Source organism: Sorghum bicolor, chromosome 2, assembly GCF_000003195.3.
Source record: "Sorghum bicolor cultivar BTx623 chromosome 2, Sorghum_bicolor_NCBIv3, whole genome shotgun sequence".
Taxonomy (NCBI): Eukaryota; Viridiplantae; Streptophyta; class Magnoliopsida; order Poales; family Poaceae; genus Sorghum; species Sorghum bicolor.
Window position 1 is genome coordinate 29,490,017 of NC_012871.2, and position 12,836 is coordinate 29,502,852.

The following is a 12,836-nucleotide window of genomic DNA, read 5'->3' on the forward strand; positions in this document are numbered from 1 at the left end:
CTATAATTTTCATTTATATATGCTTAATATGCGTGTAATATAAATATATTATTGTATCAGCAAAAACATGTTTTGAAAAACCTATTATTATTATATAAAAACAATAAACAGAACCGAAGAAGTGAAAAAAAAAGAAACCCTTTAACACCGGTTGGTAGTTTGCGCACCGTCTACCGATAAACTACTTACCTTGTCTTCAACATACATATTTATATTAACTTCTTCAACATACATATTTATATTAACTTAGAGCATCTCCAACCGTTTGACAAAATTTATTTCTCAAATCTTATTGTTTGCTAACTCTTAAAATAATCTCATACAACCAAAAAAACAAAAAAATGGATATTTTTTTGTGCGACAATCGCTTTCGTCCGTCTGCCTGCCCTCCGCCGTGCGTCCGCGTCCACGTCCCCCGCATTAGGAAACAGCGTGGGCGACCGCGATCACCTCCCCGATCTCCTCCCCCTTTCCTATCGCGTCCGCCCGAGCGTCGTCAATCCACGCGCCCCGAGCCCCTTTGGACGAGAGCGGCCATGCCCCGAACCTCTCCCTTCACGACAGCGATCGCGCGCCCCGATCCCCTCCCTGGCTGTCCGCGAGCGCCGTGATCTCGGCCGCGGCCGCAACCTCTCGAACGTCGTCGCAACCGCCACAGCAACACCCTCTCTGGACGATAGCACCGTCGAGACCGCCGCCACCTCCCTAGACGACGGCCTCGGGTCCTCCAAGGTCACGCCCTCACCACCCGCTGGCCTCGCTCCTCCAAGGTTGCGCTCGCCGCCGGCCAGCCTCGCTCCTTGCACGTCCCCATTCTTCGCCCTCCCTTTTGCACGCCATCGCCCTCGCCGTCGCACTCCACAGTCGTCCTCTCCAAGAGACCAAGACCCCAGTGACCGAGTCAATCTCGTTGTTCGTGTCTCCACAGCAAGGGGAACTCACAGATGCACACGCCGAGACCACGAACTGCCGCTACACCGACGCGTTGGCCAGCCGTTCTGCCTCCCGTGCCGCCCGCACTTGGTCCGCGGTTGAGGCGAGCGGCCGGCCAGGCTCGTGCGGCAGGGGCAAGTAGGCAGAGCGGAGGTTTAGGGTGGCGGCGGCGGCACCAGCGCTCCCCTCCCGCACCGCGCGAGAAGAAGAGGCCACCCTCTAGATCTCCGCTCGACCCCAGCTAGGCCGCCGGCGGCGGCTGGGCAGCAAAATCCAGCACACAGTAGAGCAAGGGCTTCTCCAAGTCTGCACTGAAAGCCACTGGGATCTTAGCCTCGCTCCTGGACAATTTCCTCATCTTGGAAGCACGAAGATAACTGGCAGAAAGGAACAAAGATGTATTTTATTCCCCTTAACTCCATTTGATATTCTCATCCTATTTGGTTTTAGTAGAGGTTTTTTTAATCTTTTTTTTTTGTTCAGATGCAGTACATGACTCCATTAAGCTAGAGTTGGTAACGAAGGTCCACAAACCAACATTCAGGAGGTCCACAAATCAACATTCAGGCCATCAAGGTATTATATAATCAGTAAACCTGTCCTGGCATCACCATTTTCTATGCAGCCAAAAAATATCAAAGTCTTAAGTAGTCCCTGAAGATTTAACTGTTTGCTGCAGTAACCTTCTACAAACTAATTTCAATTGCATAGATACAAATGTCAGACACCAAGGTATAATCAGTAAACCAGACCTGGCATCTCCATTTTCTATGTAGGCTAAAAAAATCAAGCCTTAAGTAGGCCCTGAAGATTTGAGAACCTTAGATAATGCCTGAATGTTATGAGTACTATCACTTCTGCTGATTTTACAAACATGGACATTGTCAGGCTTGCCAATTGCATCATAGGTTCAGGATGTGGTGGTGGCAGTTTCTCAGTTCATGATCTTAGATGAATTCAAATATTTCCTGGATAAGTCAAATTTTCATGTGCTTCTGTGTATTGGATGTAGCTAAGCTTATGACATTTTTCATCAATTTGTGTTTTGACAGCGGTGCCCTCACGAAGCAATTGGCTGCGCCATGACAGATTCATTATATCATTACTCGCTGGGCAACGCAAGCTATGCGACAATATTTCATCCTCGCTGGAGGAGCTACATCCCTGATCTGGTCCTCACTCAATGCCTTTCGTAAGAGTGCGAAAGCAAGAAGCCATCTTTCTATTGGTTCGTATAATTATCTAACCCTGACATTTGTATCTTCTAAATATAATGAAATGCGTGATTGATCTTAGTAATAATGATGATTAGCTACGGTTAGTCAAGCAAATCAGTCTATTTAATTCTGATTTTTCTCGAAATACTGATCCAGGTTTTATGATGGCCACTGGAAAGATTCTTCTCAAGGTATGTCCATGGTTTTTGCTATTCGCGGATAAGGTTTTAAATCTGTCTTAGAGAACGAAAAGAAAAAAAAAAGAAAAGAAAAGAAAGATAGGGGTAGCAGGAAATTGTACTGTACCTCGATATTTCATTGATTGGTGAGGATAGTGATAAAAAAATATTTATTTAATATAACTTTAAATTCAAGGCTGAGAATCAGTAAAATATTATTGTTGATTACACTGACTTGCATTTCATTATAGAACAACAATAATAGAAACATTAAGTGTCATATCCAGTATTTCAGTTAGCACTATATTTTCCTTTTAGTGAAACAGCACATGATAGTGCTATTTTCATTGACTAAGGTAGGATTTTTTCTCAATTCTGCCATGTACATTCAAATCTATCCAATACCAACATTGCCTTCATCAATGGTGTTCTTGGGCAACAAGTTCAGACCTGTAAGACCCACTAGCCTACTCCCTTACTCTCATAGTGCTCTTTCTCATTCTCATTGTTCTAATTGTTGTGGAAACAGAAAACAGATACAGTAGTGGGTAGGCATGAAAAATCACAAATAAAGTTATATAATCCATTCTTTGGCGATTAAACCAAAATGAAGATCTTGGAGTTGGTAGGCATGAAAATTCTTTATACAGTTGCACCCTTTCTTGCTGCCTTAATTCCGGCACTAAATCCCATTGCAATTTTTTTTTGTTCAGGGAGGAAAATTGCACTTTCTTTATTAGGATCAAGTGGCTACTATCAGCATTCATTATTTTATTTAAGATCATTTAATGGAGGTATCGGCTCAAGATTGAGGAGGCAGAATGGATCATGTCAGCAGCAGCACATTGACATGTTTTTAGTGTAAGCGCCGAGTAGCACCAAGATGTTTTCCATTTACTGTTGTCTTCCTGCAGGCTGCAAGGATGGCTGGTTGGCTCCATTATTCAAGTGAAAAGAGGTCTCCAAAAAGAAGACAGGTTGGATTTGATCTTGTTCTTGGTTCAAATGGCAAGTGGTTCCGAACCCGCAGTATTGAGGTTGTTCGATCTGTAAAGTTACTTGATGAGGCTAAATGTTACGGCTCAAGCTGCGCAATGCGTAGGAATGGAAGGTGGTAGGACGAGGCTTGAACTGCCGGCGGTGATCAGGCGGCACCGATGAACTGGAGTGGCAAGAGCTAGACGGAGAACAGGGCTGGGTGCCCAAGGGGGAGAGAAAGTCTCAATCCCAGGCTGATCCTCTTCCTCTGCAAGTGTTCTGCCTTCATAGGCGATTACAATCATGCATGCAGCTAACACCACAAAATGCTCTCGTGCTTTGACAAACTCAAACCTATTCAAACTACTAATCCTAGAGAACCGGAGAACAGATCCTGGAGAACTGGCATGTGCCGTGTGGCTGCTCCTCAGCCACGGGTGTGCTGCCGGCACTGATATGTTCGCCCTGCAGCATGCGCCTAGCCACTTCGGCGTTCATAGTGGAGACCGGTCATAACACTGAATCTCGGAGCACATCAGAATTACTACACTAGCTCACTGAAAATGATAAATTGGACTATTTTGGAACCTTATCTTTATCCTTCAGGTGACTATGATTATTATTTTTTGTTCAGGCAAAATTGTGTTAGTGTTTGTAATTTGTGTTAGTGCTTCTGTTAGTAAATTAGCACATGTGAAGTAAGACGGGATAGTGCTTGTGTTATTGTTGTCAGTGATTAGCTTGTTTATTTAACAATGCATCTCACTGGCTTGGTTGTGGTTGACATGATCATCCGTCGTAGGACTACCTATATTTGATCTGCAGCTTGTGTTTGGTTTTAGCTGTTGTTTTTATTTGCTCCTTTTTACTGTCAACATTTGACCTAATTAGAAAGGCCTACTACCACCAGTGAAACTATAACAGAGATATTTTTGATGAAATAGATCGTTCTGTAGTTTTTAGTGGTCAGGTCTGGGATACGTGACCCCAATGAGATTACTTCTGGGTTTGAGTTTGTCATCTTTGTAGTTGAGCGTCGTGGTGTTGTATGCTTCTTATTGTCTATATAATGTTTTTTTTTGAGGAAACATTGCCTATATAATGTGTAAAGATTAAGATGAATTTTCTTTTTTGACTGAATTGAAACGAAGCGAAGTCTAAATTTTTTGTAGGAATAAAAATGCGTCCGTTATATTATTCAAATAGACTAGGAAAGTTTTTTTTTTCAGTATCTAAGGAACAATATGCAAAGGTGATTTATCTAAGCTAATGGCATGATGGATTTTGTGCCTGTGTAAGTGTAGACTTCGACTATTCATGCTCTGATGGAATTGGATGACAGCATTTGGAGCAACGTTGGTGGGAAGGTAAACAAGATGCTGTCATAACTCATACGTGATGGCAAAATTATATCTTTCAGCTTTTTTTGAGAGGATAATTTCAGTAAGATATGGCAATTGAGTTGGTAAAATAATTTGTAGCAAACAACTACATGTATCATATATCATGGATTAAATCAAAATGACCAAGGGCTACCCTAATTATGGAAATTTATGGACCCAGGTTGTTATTGGATATTTTTTGTATGCTCACTTTATTTGTCTTAAATTTTCTTAGAAGCATTTGACATATCACCAAAGACAGAGTTATCGATATTGAATTGTTGGTCGAAGAATCAATTTTGTTTTTGGTTACATCGTTGCAAAATTGCAAAGTTGTACATTCGACTTGCTGTTATTCTAGGTTCAACTTGCCGTTTGGTAATTATGGCAAAAACATTACAATTTCGACTCTCATAATTGGAAATGGGAATTTTGACTCTCATGATAGGTACGTAGAATCTGAGAGCCTATGATGTCGCACTTATGATTGTATTAATTTTACAAACTTTCCCTTTTGGATTAAATAATGCTTTAATATTGATATTTAATTTCATAAAATTGTTACATATCGTGCGATCCGTATGTTTTTAGTACGAAAGTTTAGATATCCCGTAGCAACGTACGGGCATGCTACCTAGTAAAACAGAAAAGAAAAAAAGATCTTATCTCGTAAATTTCATTCCCAGAAAACCCAAAACCCCACTAACGAAGCAAAGAGCTCCGCTAAGCAAACGAAGAGCCTTGCTAAGCATGAGAAGAAAGACAAATGCTAAGCAAGGAGCCCACGTTTATATTTACATGTTAGACAAGAAGATATAACAAGTTGAAAAAAGTGTATTAGGATGCCAAACTGTTAGACAAGGCTTTTCCTCATTTTGCTAAAAAAAATTATGGATGGAAAAATCATTTGCCAAAATGTTAGAGATTGCCACAAAAACCACGGGATATCTCATGACTCTACAAAGGACCTTAGAAGAGGAGCTGAGCTACCTAACAGATGTACAGATATCCTTACAGTGTAAATATTAGCTTCCCAAAACAGTACTCTAGTGATACTTCAACAGTACTTTTCAGCGAAGAACTAGATTTTCCTCACAGAATGTTAGCATAAGCCAAATTTCAGTGAAACATAGCCAATTGACTCTAGGGGCATCATGTCATTTTCTAGCACTAGACACTAACACGACTGAGTAGCATTGCTTGATACTACAATACAAGTGTACAACTGCCTAACACAATGTGGTCATCCACTGATACAGTGGTACGCTCAAAACAGGGCGCAGCAAAGCCTCACCGATTTTTCTAGTGCCAATCGAAATCGACTACAGAACAAAATCAATAGGCTTAACAGAAACAAGATATTCAGTCAAACCAGACGTTGTATGTAACACTGAGGGTTGGTCCATAGTTCATACAGTTCCAGATTAATAACATATAGGAGCCAAACAAACCATGACAAACTGTTCCAAGAATTTAATCGTGACTTGCAACAGCGCAACAGCCACAAGTGCAACAGCAACCGACACTGTTTCCAGAAGGGAAGTATCAAGATAACTAGAGGCAGTAATTTATACTTGAGAAATGACTTGGCAACATGCTCGTTGGTCCTCAAACTTTTATTCTTAGATGGCATAGCCGAACTGACAACTGACATCCAAACTGAATTGGCCTTCTAGTTGCGGCAGCAACTATCCACTCACCCCATTTTTGTGGTAGCTATATGTCCAATGAGAGATGAATCATATGGTCCGTGCAGTGTGCCTACAATCACTGGATTCGAGTTTGTTTCATTAACCCTTTGTGTCAGCATTAAAGACCTCATAATTCATCCCCATCAAACTGCCGACAGATCAATCATCTTCCACTCACACTTTAGCCCAGAAGATGGTGGCACTCCCTGTAAATTGCAAACCAACCAAATAAGTGTATAAGTATATAAAAGATTCCACTAGAGGCATTAACCAACAAAAGAGAACACACTTTTGCAAATATATAGCAACATTAAAAGAAAAACACCTATCTAGGCAAGCCCTGTAGTCTCAAAAATGACTATTCTAGAAAAATCTAAGTGAATGCACCACCCCCCTGCACTCTGCACAGTATTCCATCCAATTGGGTGAAGTCTAAATATATTATCTTAACTAAAGTTAAATGCACTAGCGGCCCTTAAACTTGTAAGGGTGTGTACTTAGAGCCTTGAAACTTTGAAAATGCATTTTTGGGTTTGAATGATGCACTGGTCCATGCAGCAACACAAGCCGTTTAGCAGCCTGTGAACGGGAACATGACCCATGTTCCCATTCCCACGTTATAAAATGATACCGCAAGTTCCCATTCCCAGAACAGGAATGGGAACATGGCTGCTCAGCATAAGCATTCCATGTTGATGTGGCATGCCAGTGTGGCATGTTTTTTTACATTTAACCCTCCCCTTACCTCTTCTTCCACAAATGGATCATCCACTACTACAGGATTGAGCATCAATGACTATAATCTAACGACCATGTGTAATTTGTGGTTGTCAGGTTCCATCATGCGTCTAACCATGCATCATACAAGGATACCAGATGACTAATTTTTTGTCAGTCTAGCGCTCTCTCGTGGTCGCTAACTTGCTCGATCTATTTTACCGATCCCGTTCCCACTAACTCTTTTGTTCCCCTTCACGATCTATTCTTCCTGTTAGAATATTTACTTCCTCTGTTCTTGCGCCATCATTTACTGGCTGGCTTTGCCCTTTGGGCTCTCCTATAGATGCATTAATCTCCTCTAGATATGTGACACCTCCTCCAGGCTGGCTGGCCCCTTGGGCTCTACTCTCCTCTATATATATGTAAACCTCCTCTGTTATCTAATTGAATCACTACAGCCTGTTAGGCTTTGTTCCATCATGGTATCAGACTAATTTCAGTCCCCCCCCCCCACCTCTTCTGCATTCCCCTTCTCGGCCATCGCGCGCCTCCTTCGTGTCGCGCGCACCGCTCCCCTCAGCGCCCGCGCCCGTCTCCACGGCTGCCGCACACACGCCCTCCCTCCGTACTGCGCGCGCCGCCCCTGGCAGTTGCCGCGCCCACCCACCTCCATGACCGGCGCCAGCGACTCCTCCACCGGAGGCCCGACAGCCTCCTCCGTGGCCCAGCTCCACAATGAAGCTCTGGCCGCCGCCAAGACCCTAGAAGACGAAGCCGCCTCCCTGCGCACCACCAACGCCGCACACAGCAAGCAGCTCGAAGAAGAGGCCTCCCTCCTCAAGTCTGCCGCCGCCACCCAGCAGCGTGTCTGTGCTGCCGCCGCCGCCCTCAACTAGAGCGTGCGCACGCTGACGCTTTGGAGCAGCAGGCCGCTGCCCTTCACGAGCGCCTCCGTCCCAACCAGCTCCGAGACGACTCCACCGTGGACAGCGACGACCTCTCCATCACCTCTGAAGCAGAGGCCATTGCCCACCTGCAAAGCCATGCTGCTGCAGTCCAAAACATCAAGAACTTGATTCCAATCGTTCTTGACCTCTAGTCCTCCAACTATTCCAAGTGGCGCGGCTATGTCCTCCTCATCCTCGGCCGCTTCGCCCTGAAGGATCATATCCTCAGCGACACGCTTCGTCTTACTGATCCGGCCTGGTGACGCATGGACGACGTGGTCGTGTCATGGCTCTTCAACACTACGCGACAGGGTCACGGCTTGGGCCACCTGGCTTGCAATCGAGCAGCAGTTCCTGAACAACCGCGAATCCCGCGCCATGCTGCTCGACGCTGAGTTCCGCACCCTCACCCAGGGCGTCCTCTCCGTCGACGACTTCTGCCGCAAGATGAAGGGAATGGCAGACGCTCTTGCCGACCTCGGCGAGCCCATCAATGATCACACCTTGGTGCTGAATATCCTACGCGGCCTCAATTAACATTTTCAATTCATGGCCCAGCTCGTCACCTGCCAGCGGCCGTTTCCTTCGTTCGCCGACGTGCGTGCTGACCTGTGCCCTGCTGAGCTCAACCTGGCAACTCCCCAGGCACCACCATCAGCCCTCGTCACTTCCTCGACCAGCAAGCCGCCCACCTCTACTCCGCCTCCTGGACCTGCTCCCCCTCGCCATCCTCAGCCGGCCCGGGGGGCCTCCTCTGGAGGCAACCGTGGTCGCCGCCGCCGTGGAGGACGCGGCCAGGGCGGCCAAGGCGGTCAGGGTGGTCACAGTGGCCTACCCGGAGGGTCCCAATGGCCCTCCATCTTCATACCTTGGACTGGGTCCATTCATATGTGGCCTGGCTCCAACCCCGGTGGTTCTCGCGGCCCTCCACCACCCTAGCCTCCTCCACAGCAGGCTCTGATGGCCGGCCCTGGCCTGCTCCCAGCGCCCCAGCAGGCGCCTCCTCCGGCTTGGTTTCCAGCACCACAGGCGCCCCCTCCTATGTAGTTGCCATCAACATGGGATACCCAATCCCTCGCCAGCGCCTTCAGCACCGTCTCCCTCAACCCTCCGCCGCGGACCTCGGACTGGGTTGTCAACTCCAGTGCCACCTCGCACATCGCCTCCGACCCTGGTATCGTCACCATGTCGCCATCCTCCTCCTTGCCCTCTTCCATCATCGTGAGCAACGGTGCCACACTTCCTGTTGTTGGCACCGGCTGCTCCACTATTCAAAACCTCCTATCTGTTCGTTAGTTCACTACTGATAATCGTGTTTCAGTTGAATTTGACCCGTCCGGTATTTCTGTGAAGGATCTTTGTACCAGGAACGTTCCTCAATGTGACAGCTCAGGCCCCTCTACACCCACCGGCTACCGTCTTCTCCTACTGGTCCCTGCACCCTTGTGGCAACCCCGGCAAGGCTGCCCTTCAAAGCCTTGTCCAGTCTTCCTCCATTACCTGCAGCAAACCTGAGGACGACTCTCTGTCATGCCTGTCAACTTGGGCGTCGTGTCCGTTTACCTTTTTCTAATTCCTTGTCGCGTGCATCCAAAAATTTCGATGTAATCTATTGTGATCGATGACATCACCTATTATGAGCATATCTGGTTTTAAGTATTACCTTGTTATACTGGATGACTGCTCTCATTTTCTTTGGAATTTTCCTCTCCGTCTAAAGTCCGACACTTTCCCTACCCTCTCCAATTTCTTCAATTATGTGCATACTCGGTTCAGCTGTACCATCAAATCCATGCAATGTGACAATGGCCGTGAGTTTGACAACTCCGCATCTCGTGCTTTCTTTCTCGCAAAAGGAGTCACACTTCGCATGTCCTGTCCCTACACCTCCCAACAGAACGGCAAAGCTGAACACACCATCCGCACCATCAACAATGTCATCCGCACCTTGCTGTTCCAAGCCTCCATGCCCCTCCTATTAGAGCATCTCCAAGGGTTTTGCATTTGAGTAATTTGCCAAAAAGCTTCAAAAGAGGTATCCAACGGTTTTGCATTTGGAGTTTGCAATTTGGGCAACTTGGCAAATGAGGGAGCAAACTTGGCAAAAATACCAAGCTGTGGACGACTTTGCAAACCCGATCGCGTGAGCAAAGTCACGCGCGAGGAAAGCGCGCGCGCCTAGAGACCTTCTATTTTTATCCTTTGCCAAGTCCAAATGCCAATTCCCTTGGAGATGACCTATTTTTATCCTTTGCATTTTGTTATGGGAGTTTGCAAATAGCAACAAATGTCAAGTCAATTTGCCAAAGCCTTTGGAGATGCTCTTAGGCTGATGCACTTGCTACAGCCACCCACCTGCTGAACTGCCTCCCCATCAAAACCCTCAACATGATCACTCCCTTCTTTTGCCCTCTACGGCTCTCAGCCCTCCTATCATGACCTCTGGGCTTTTGGCTGCACATGTTACCCCAATCCGTTGGAGCTGCTCCTGTGGCAGAGGTTGTAATCGTGTGAGGTTGCGGGACGAGGAGGGAGTTCCCGACGGCGACGCGGACGTGACACCGTCCTGGCGGCCGGCGTCGAGAACACTCACACACAGACGAGAGACGAGAGGCTGGGGCACCAAGTGCCAATGAGCGAGAGAGTTATCTCAGCTCTGGCTAAACTTTCATTGACTCAAGTGTTCGGCATATAAGGGGAGTTACAACTTGCTAATAATAGAAGCTAGACTTTAGGATCCAATAATCAAGGAACTATTCAAACCATACTTGCATGGTGACTGCGTCCAACGTGATCCTTACATCGTGGCTCTCCATAGCTTTTGCCGCGCTGCTAGCCACGGTTTCGCTTTCTCCGGCCGTAGACATTCCCGACCATAACATCTCTCCCCTCCTCGTGAAACAGCTCGTCCTCGAGCTGGAACGAGGGGTGTGGGGTGTGCTGCGCGGAAGGCGTCAACTGGCTCTCATGTGGTATCCTCGGCTGGCATGTTTTCCCACTGGACAAGGACATGCCATTCTCCTCGACGCAGGCGAGCACGTAGTGCCTTAGCTGGTTGAGGCAGGAGTCTGACGTCCTGGAGCGGGGGTAGAGCTGGTGTAGAGGTAGGAGCGTTCCCGTGGAAGGGCTTGAGGACACCCACATGAAAAACATCATGAATGCGGGCGCCTTGAGGCAGCTAAAGACGATAGGCGACATCGCCCACCCGGTCGATGACCTGAAACGGACCAGCATACCGTGGCCCGAGCTTGCCACGGCGTCCCGGCAGGAGTGACTGTGCCGGTTGATGAAGGACCCGTAGCCACACCCAGTCCTCGGGGGTGAACGCCAGTGCGCGGTGATGTTCATTAGAGTAGCGACACGCGTACTCCTATGCTTGAAGAAGCCTGGCGCGAACATCCGCAAGGAACGTGTCGCGGTCGGCCAGCAAGGTGTCGACTGTGTGCGTCCAAGTGCTGCCTGGCTGATAAGGCAGAAGCGCAGGTGGCGGTCGGCCGTAGACCACCTAGAACAGAGTGGTGCGCAGCACAGAGTCCGCACTGTTCTCACCTTAGCTCACTACCAGGACTGGCCTATTCATCAACTTGATGTGAAGAATGCCTTCCTCCACGGGAGTCTAAAACGGCGTACTGTTCTCAGCCCGCTGGATTTGTTGATCCTGCACTTCCTGGGCATGTCTGTCGGCTCAACAAGTCCCTCTATGGTCTAAAGCAGGCGCCGCGTGCATGGCACACCCGGTTTGCCTCTCACCTCCTGTCCCTGGGTTTCACTGAAGCTAAGTCAGACACCTCCCTATTCATATATCACCGTAGCTCTGAGACAGCCTACATGCTCCTCTATGTGGACGACATCGTGCTCACCGCCTCCTCTCCACAGCTACTCCACCGTGTTATTGCTGCTCTGAAGAATCAGTTTGCCATGAAAGATCTTGGTCCTCTGCATCACTTCCTTGGTGTGGCTGTTCAGCATCGCAGCGACTCGCTCTTTCTCTCCCAGCGGCAGTACACCCTGGATATCATTGCCCACCATGGCATGAGTGCCTGCAAACCCTGTACAACACCGGTTGACACTTGTGCCAAGGTTGCTGCTGAAGCTGGTCCCCCCGTGGCTGATCCTACCTCCTACCGCAGCCTTGTAGGCGCCCTTCAGTACCTCACATTCACCAGGCCCGACTTGCCTACGCAGTTCAGCAAGTTTGCCTTCACATGCATGATCCCCGGGAGACACCTCGTTGCTGCCAAGCGTATTCTCCGCTACCTACAAGGCACCATCAGCCATGGCCTTGTCATTCCCCGGTCTGCTCCAACCCAGCTCACTGTTTACACCGACGCCGACTGGGCTGGCTGCCCTGACACCCACCGTTCCACCTCCGGGTACGCTGTCTTCCTTGGCAGCAGCCTCGTCTCTTGGTCCTCCAAGCGCCAACCCACCGTCTCTCGGTCCAGCGCTGAGGCTGAGTACCGGGCCGTTGCCAATGGCGTTGCTGAGGCAACTTGGCTGCGCCAACTCCTGCAGGAACTGCACCAGTCACTGCAGTTCGCCTGCCTCGTCTACTGTGACAATGTCAGCGCCGTCTACCTCTCCTCCAACCCCATCCAGCACCAGCGCACTAAGCACGTGGAAATTGATCTCCACTTCGTCCGAGAACGGGTCGCCATTGGGGCTGTCCGTGTTCTCCACGTCCCCACCACGTCGCAGTTCGCTGATGTCTTCACCAAGGGACTCCCTTCATCTGTCTTCATGGAGTTTCCCTCCAGTCTGAACGTTCGTGCTAACGACGCTCCAACTG

The 12,836-nt window shown here is 48.1% G+C and overlaps 2 protein-coding genes and 1 long non-coding RNA gene across 12 annotated transcripts in view; 2 read left to right on the forward strand and 1 right to left on the reverse strand.

The window, feature by feature from the left end:
• On the forward strand, positions 423–6,149 carry LOC110432806. 8 transcript variants are annotated; one of them, XR_002450069.1, is made up of 7 exons: positions 423–1,331; positions 1,417–1,509; positions 1,986–2,161; positions 2,307–2,341; positions 2,690–2,781; positions 2,859–2,954; positions 3,043–4,884. It is a non-coding gene; the product is annotated as an uncharacterized LOC110432806 (long non-coding RNA). The 8 variants fall into 8 exon arrangements; XR_002450068.1 differs by having other exon boundaries at positions 433–1,331; positions 2,778–2,781; XR_002450067.1 differs by lacking the exon at positions 2,859–2,954 and having other exon boundaries at positions 433–1,331; positions 2,686–2,781.
• LOC110432804 (protein SMG7) overlaps positions 6,051–12,836 on the reverse strand; it is a 14,389-nt gene continuing 7,603 nt past the window's right edge. For all 3 annotated transcript variants that reach the window (XM_021453638.1, XM_021453639.1, XM_021453640.1), the window contains exon 8: positions 6,051–6,586. The gene's annotated coding sequence lies outside the window, so the exon portion shown is untranslated. The remainder of the gene's footprint in view (positions 6,587–12,836) is intronic.
• The window catches only part of LOC110432663 (uncharacterized mitochondrial protein AtMg00810-like), a 1,364-nt gene continuing 403 nt past the window's right edge, over positions 11,876–12,836 (forward strand). Inside the window, exon 1 of the mRNA XM_021453441.1 lies at positions 11,876–12,811. Coding sequence (XP_021309116.1) covers positions 11,876–12,811 — 936 coding nt within the window. The remainder of the gene's footprint in view (positions 12,812–12,836) is intronic.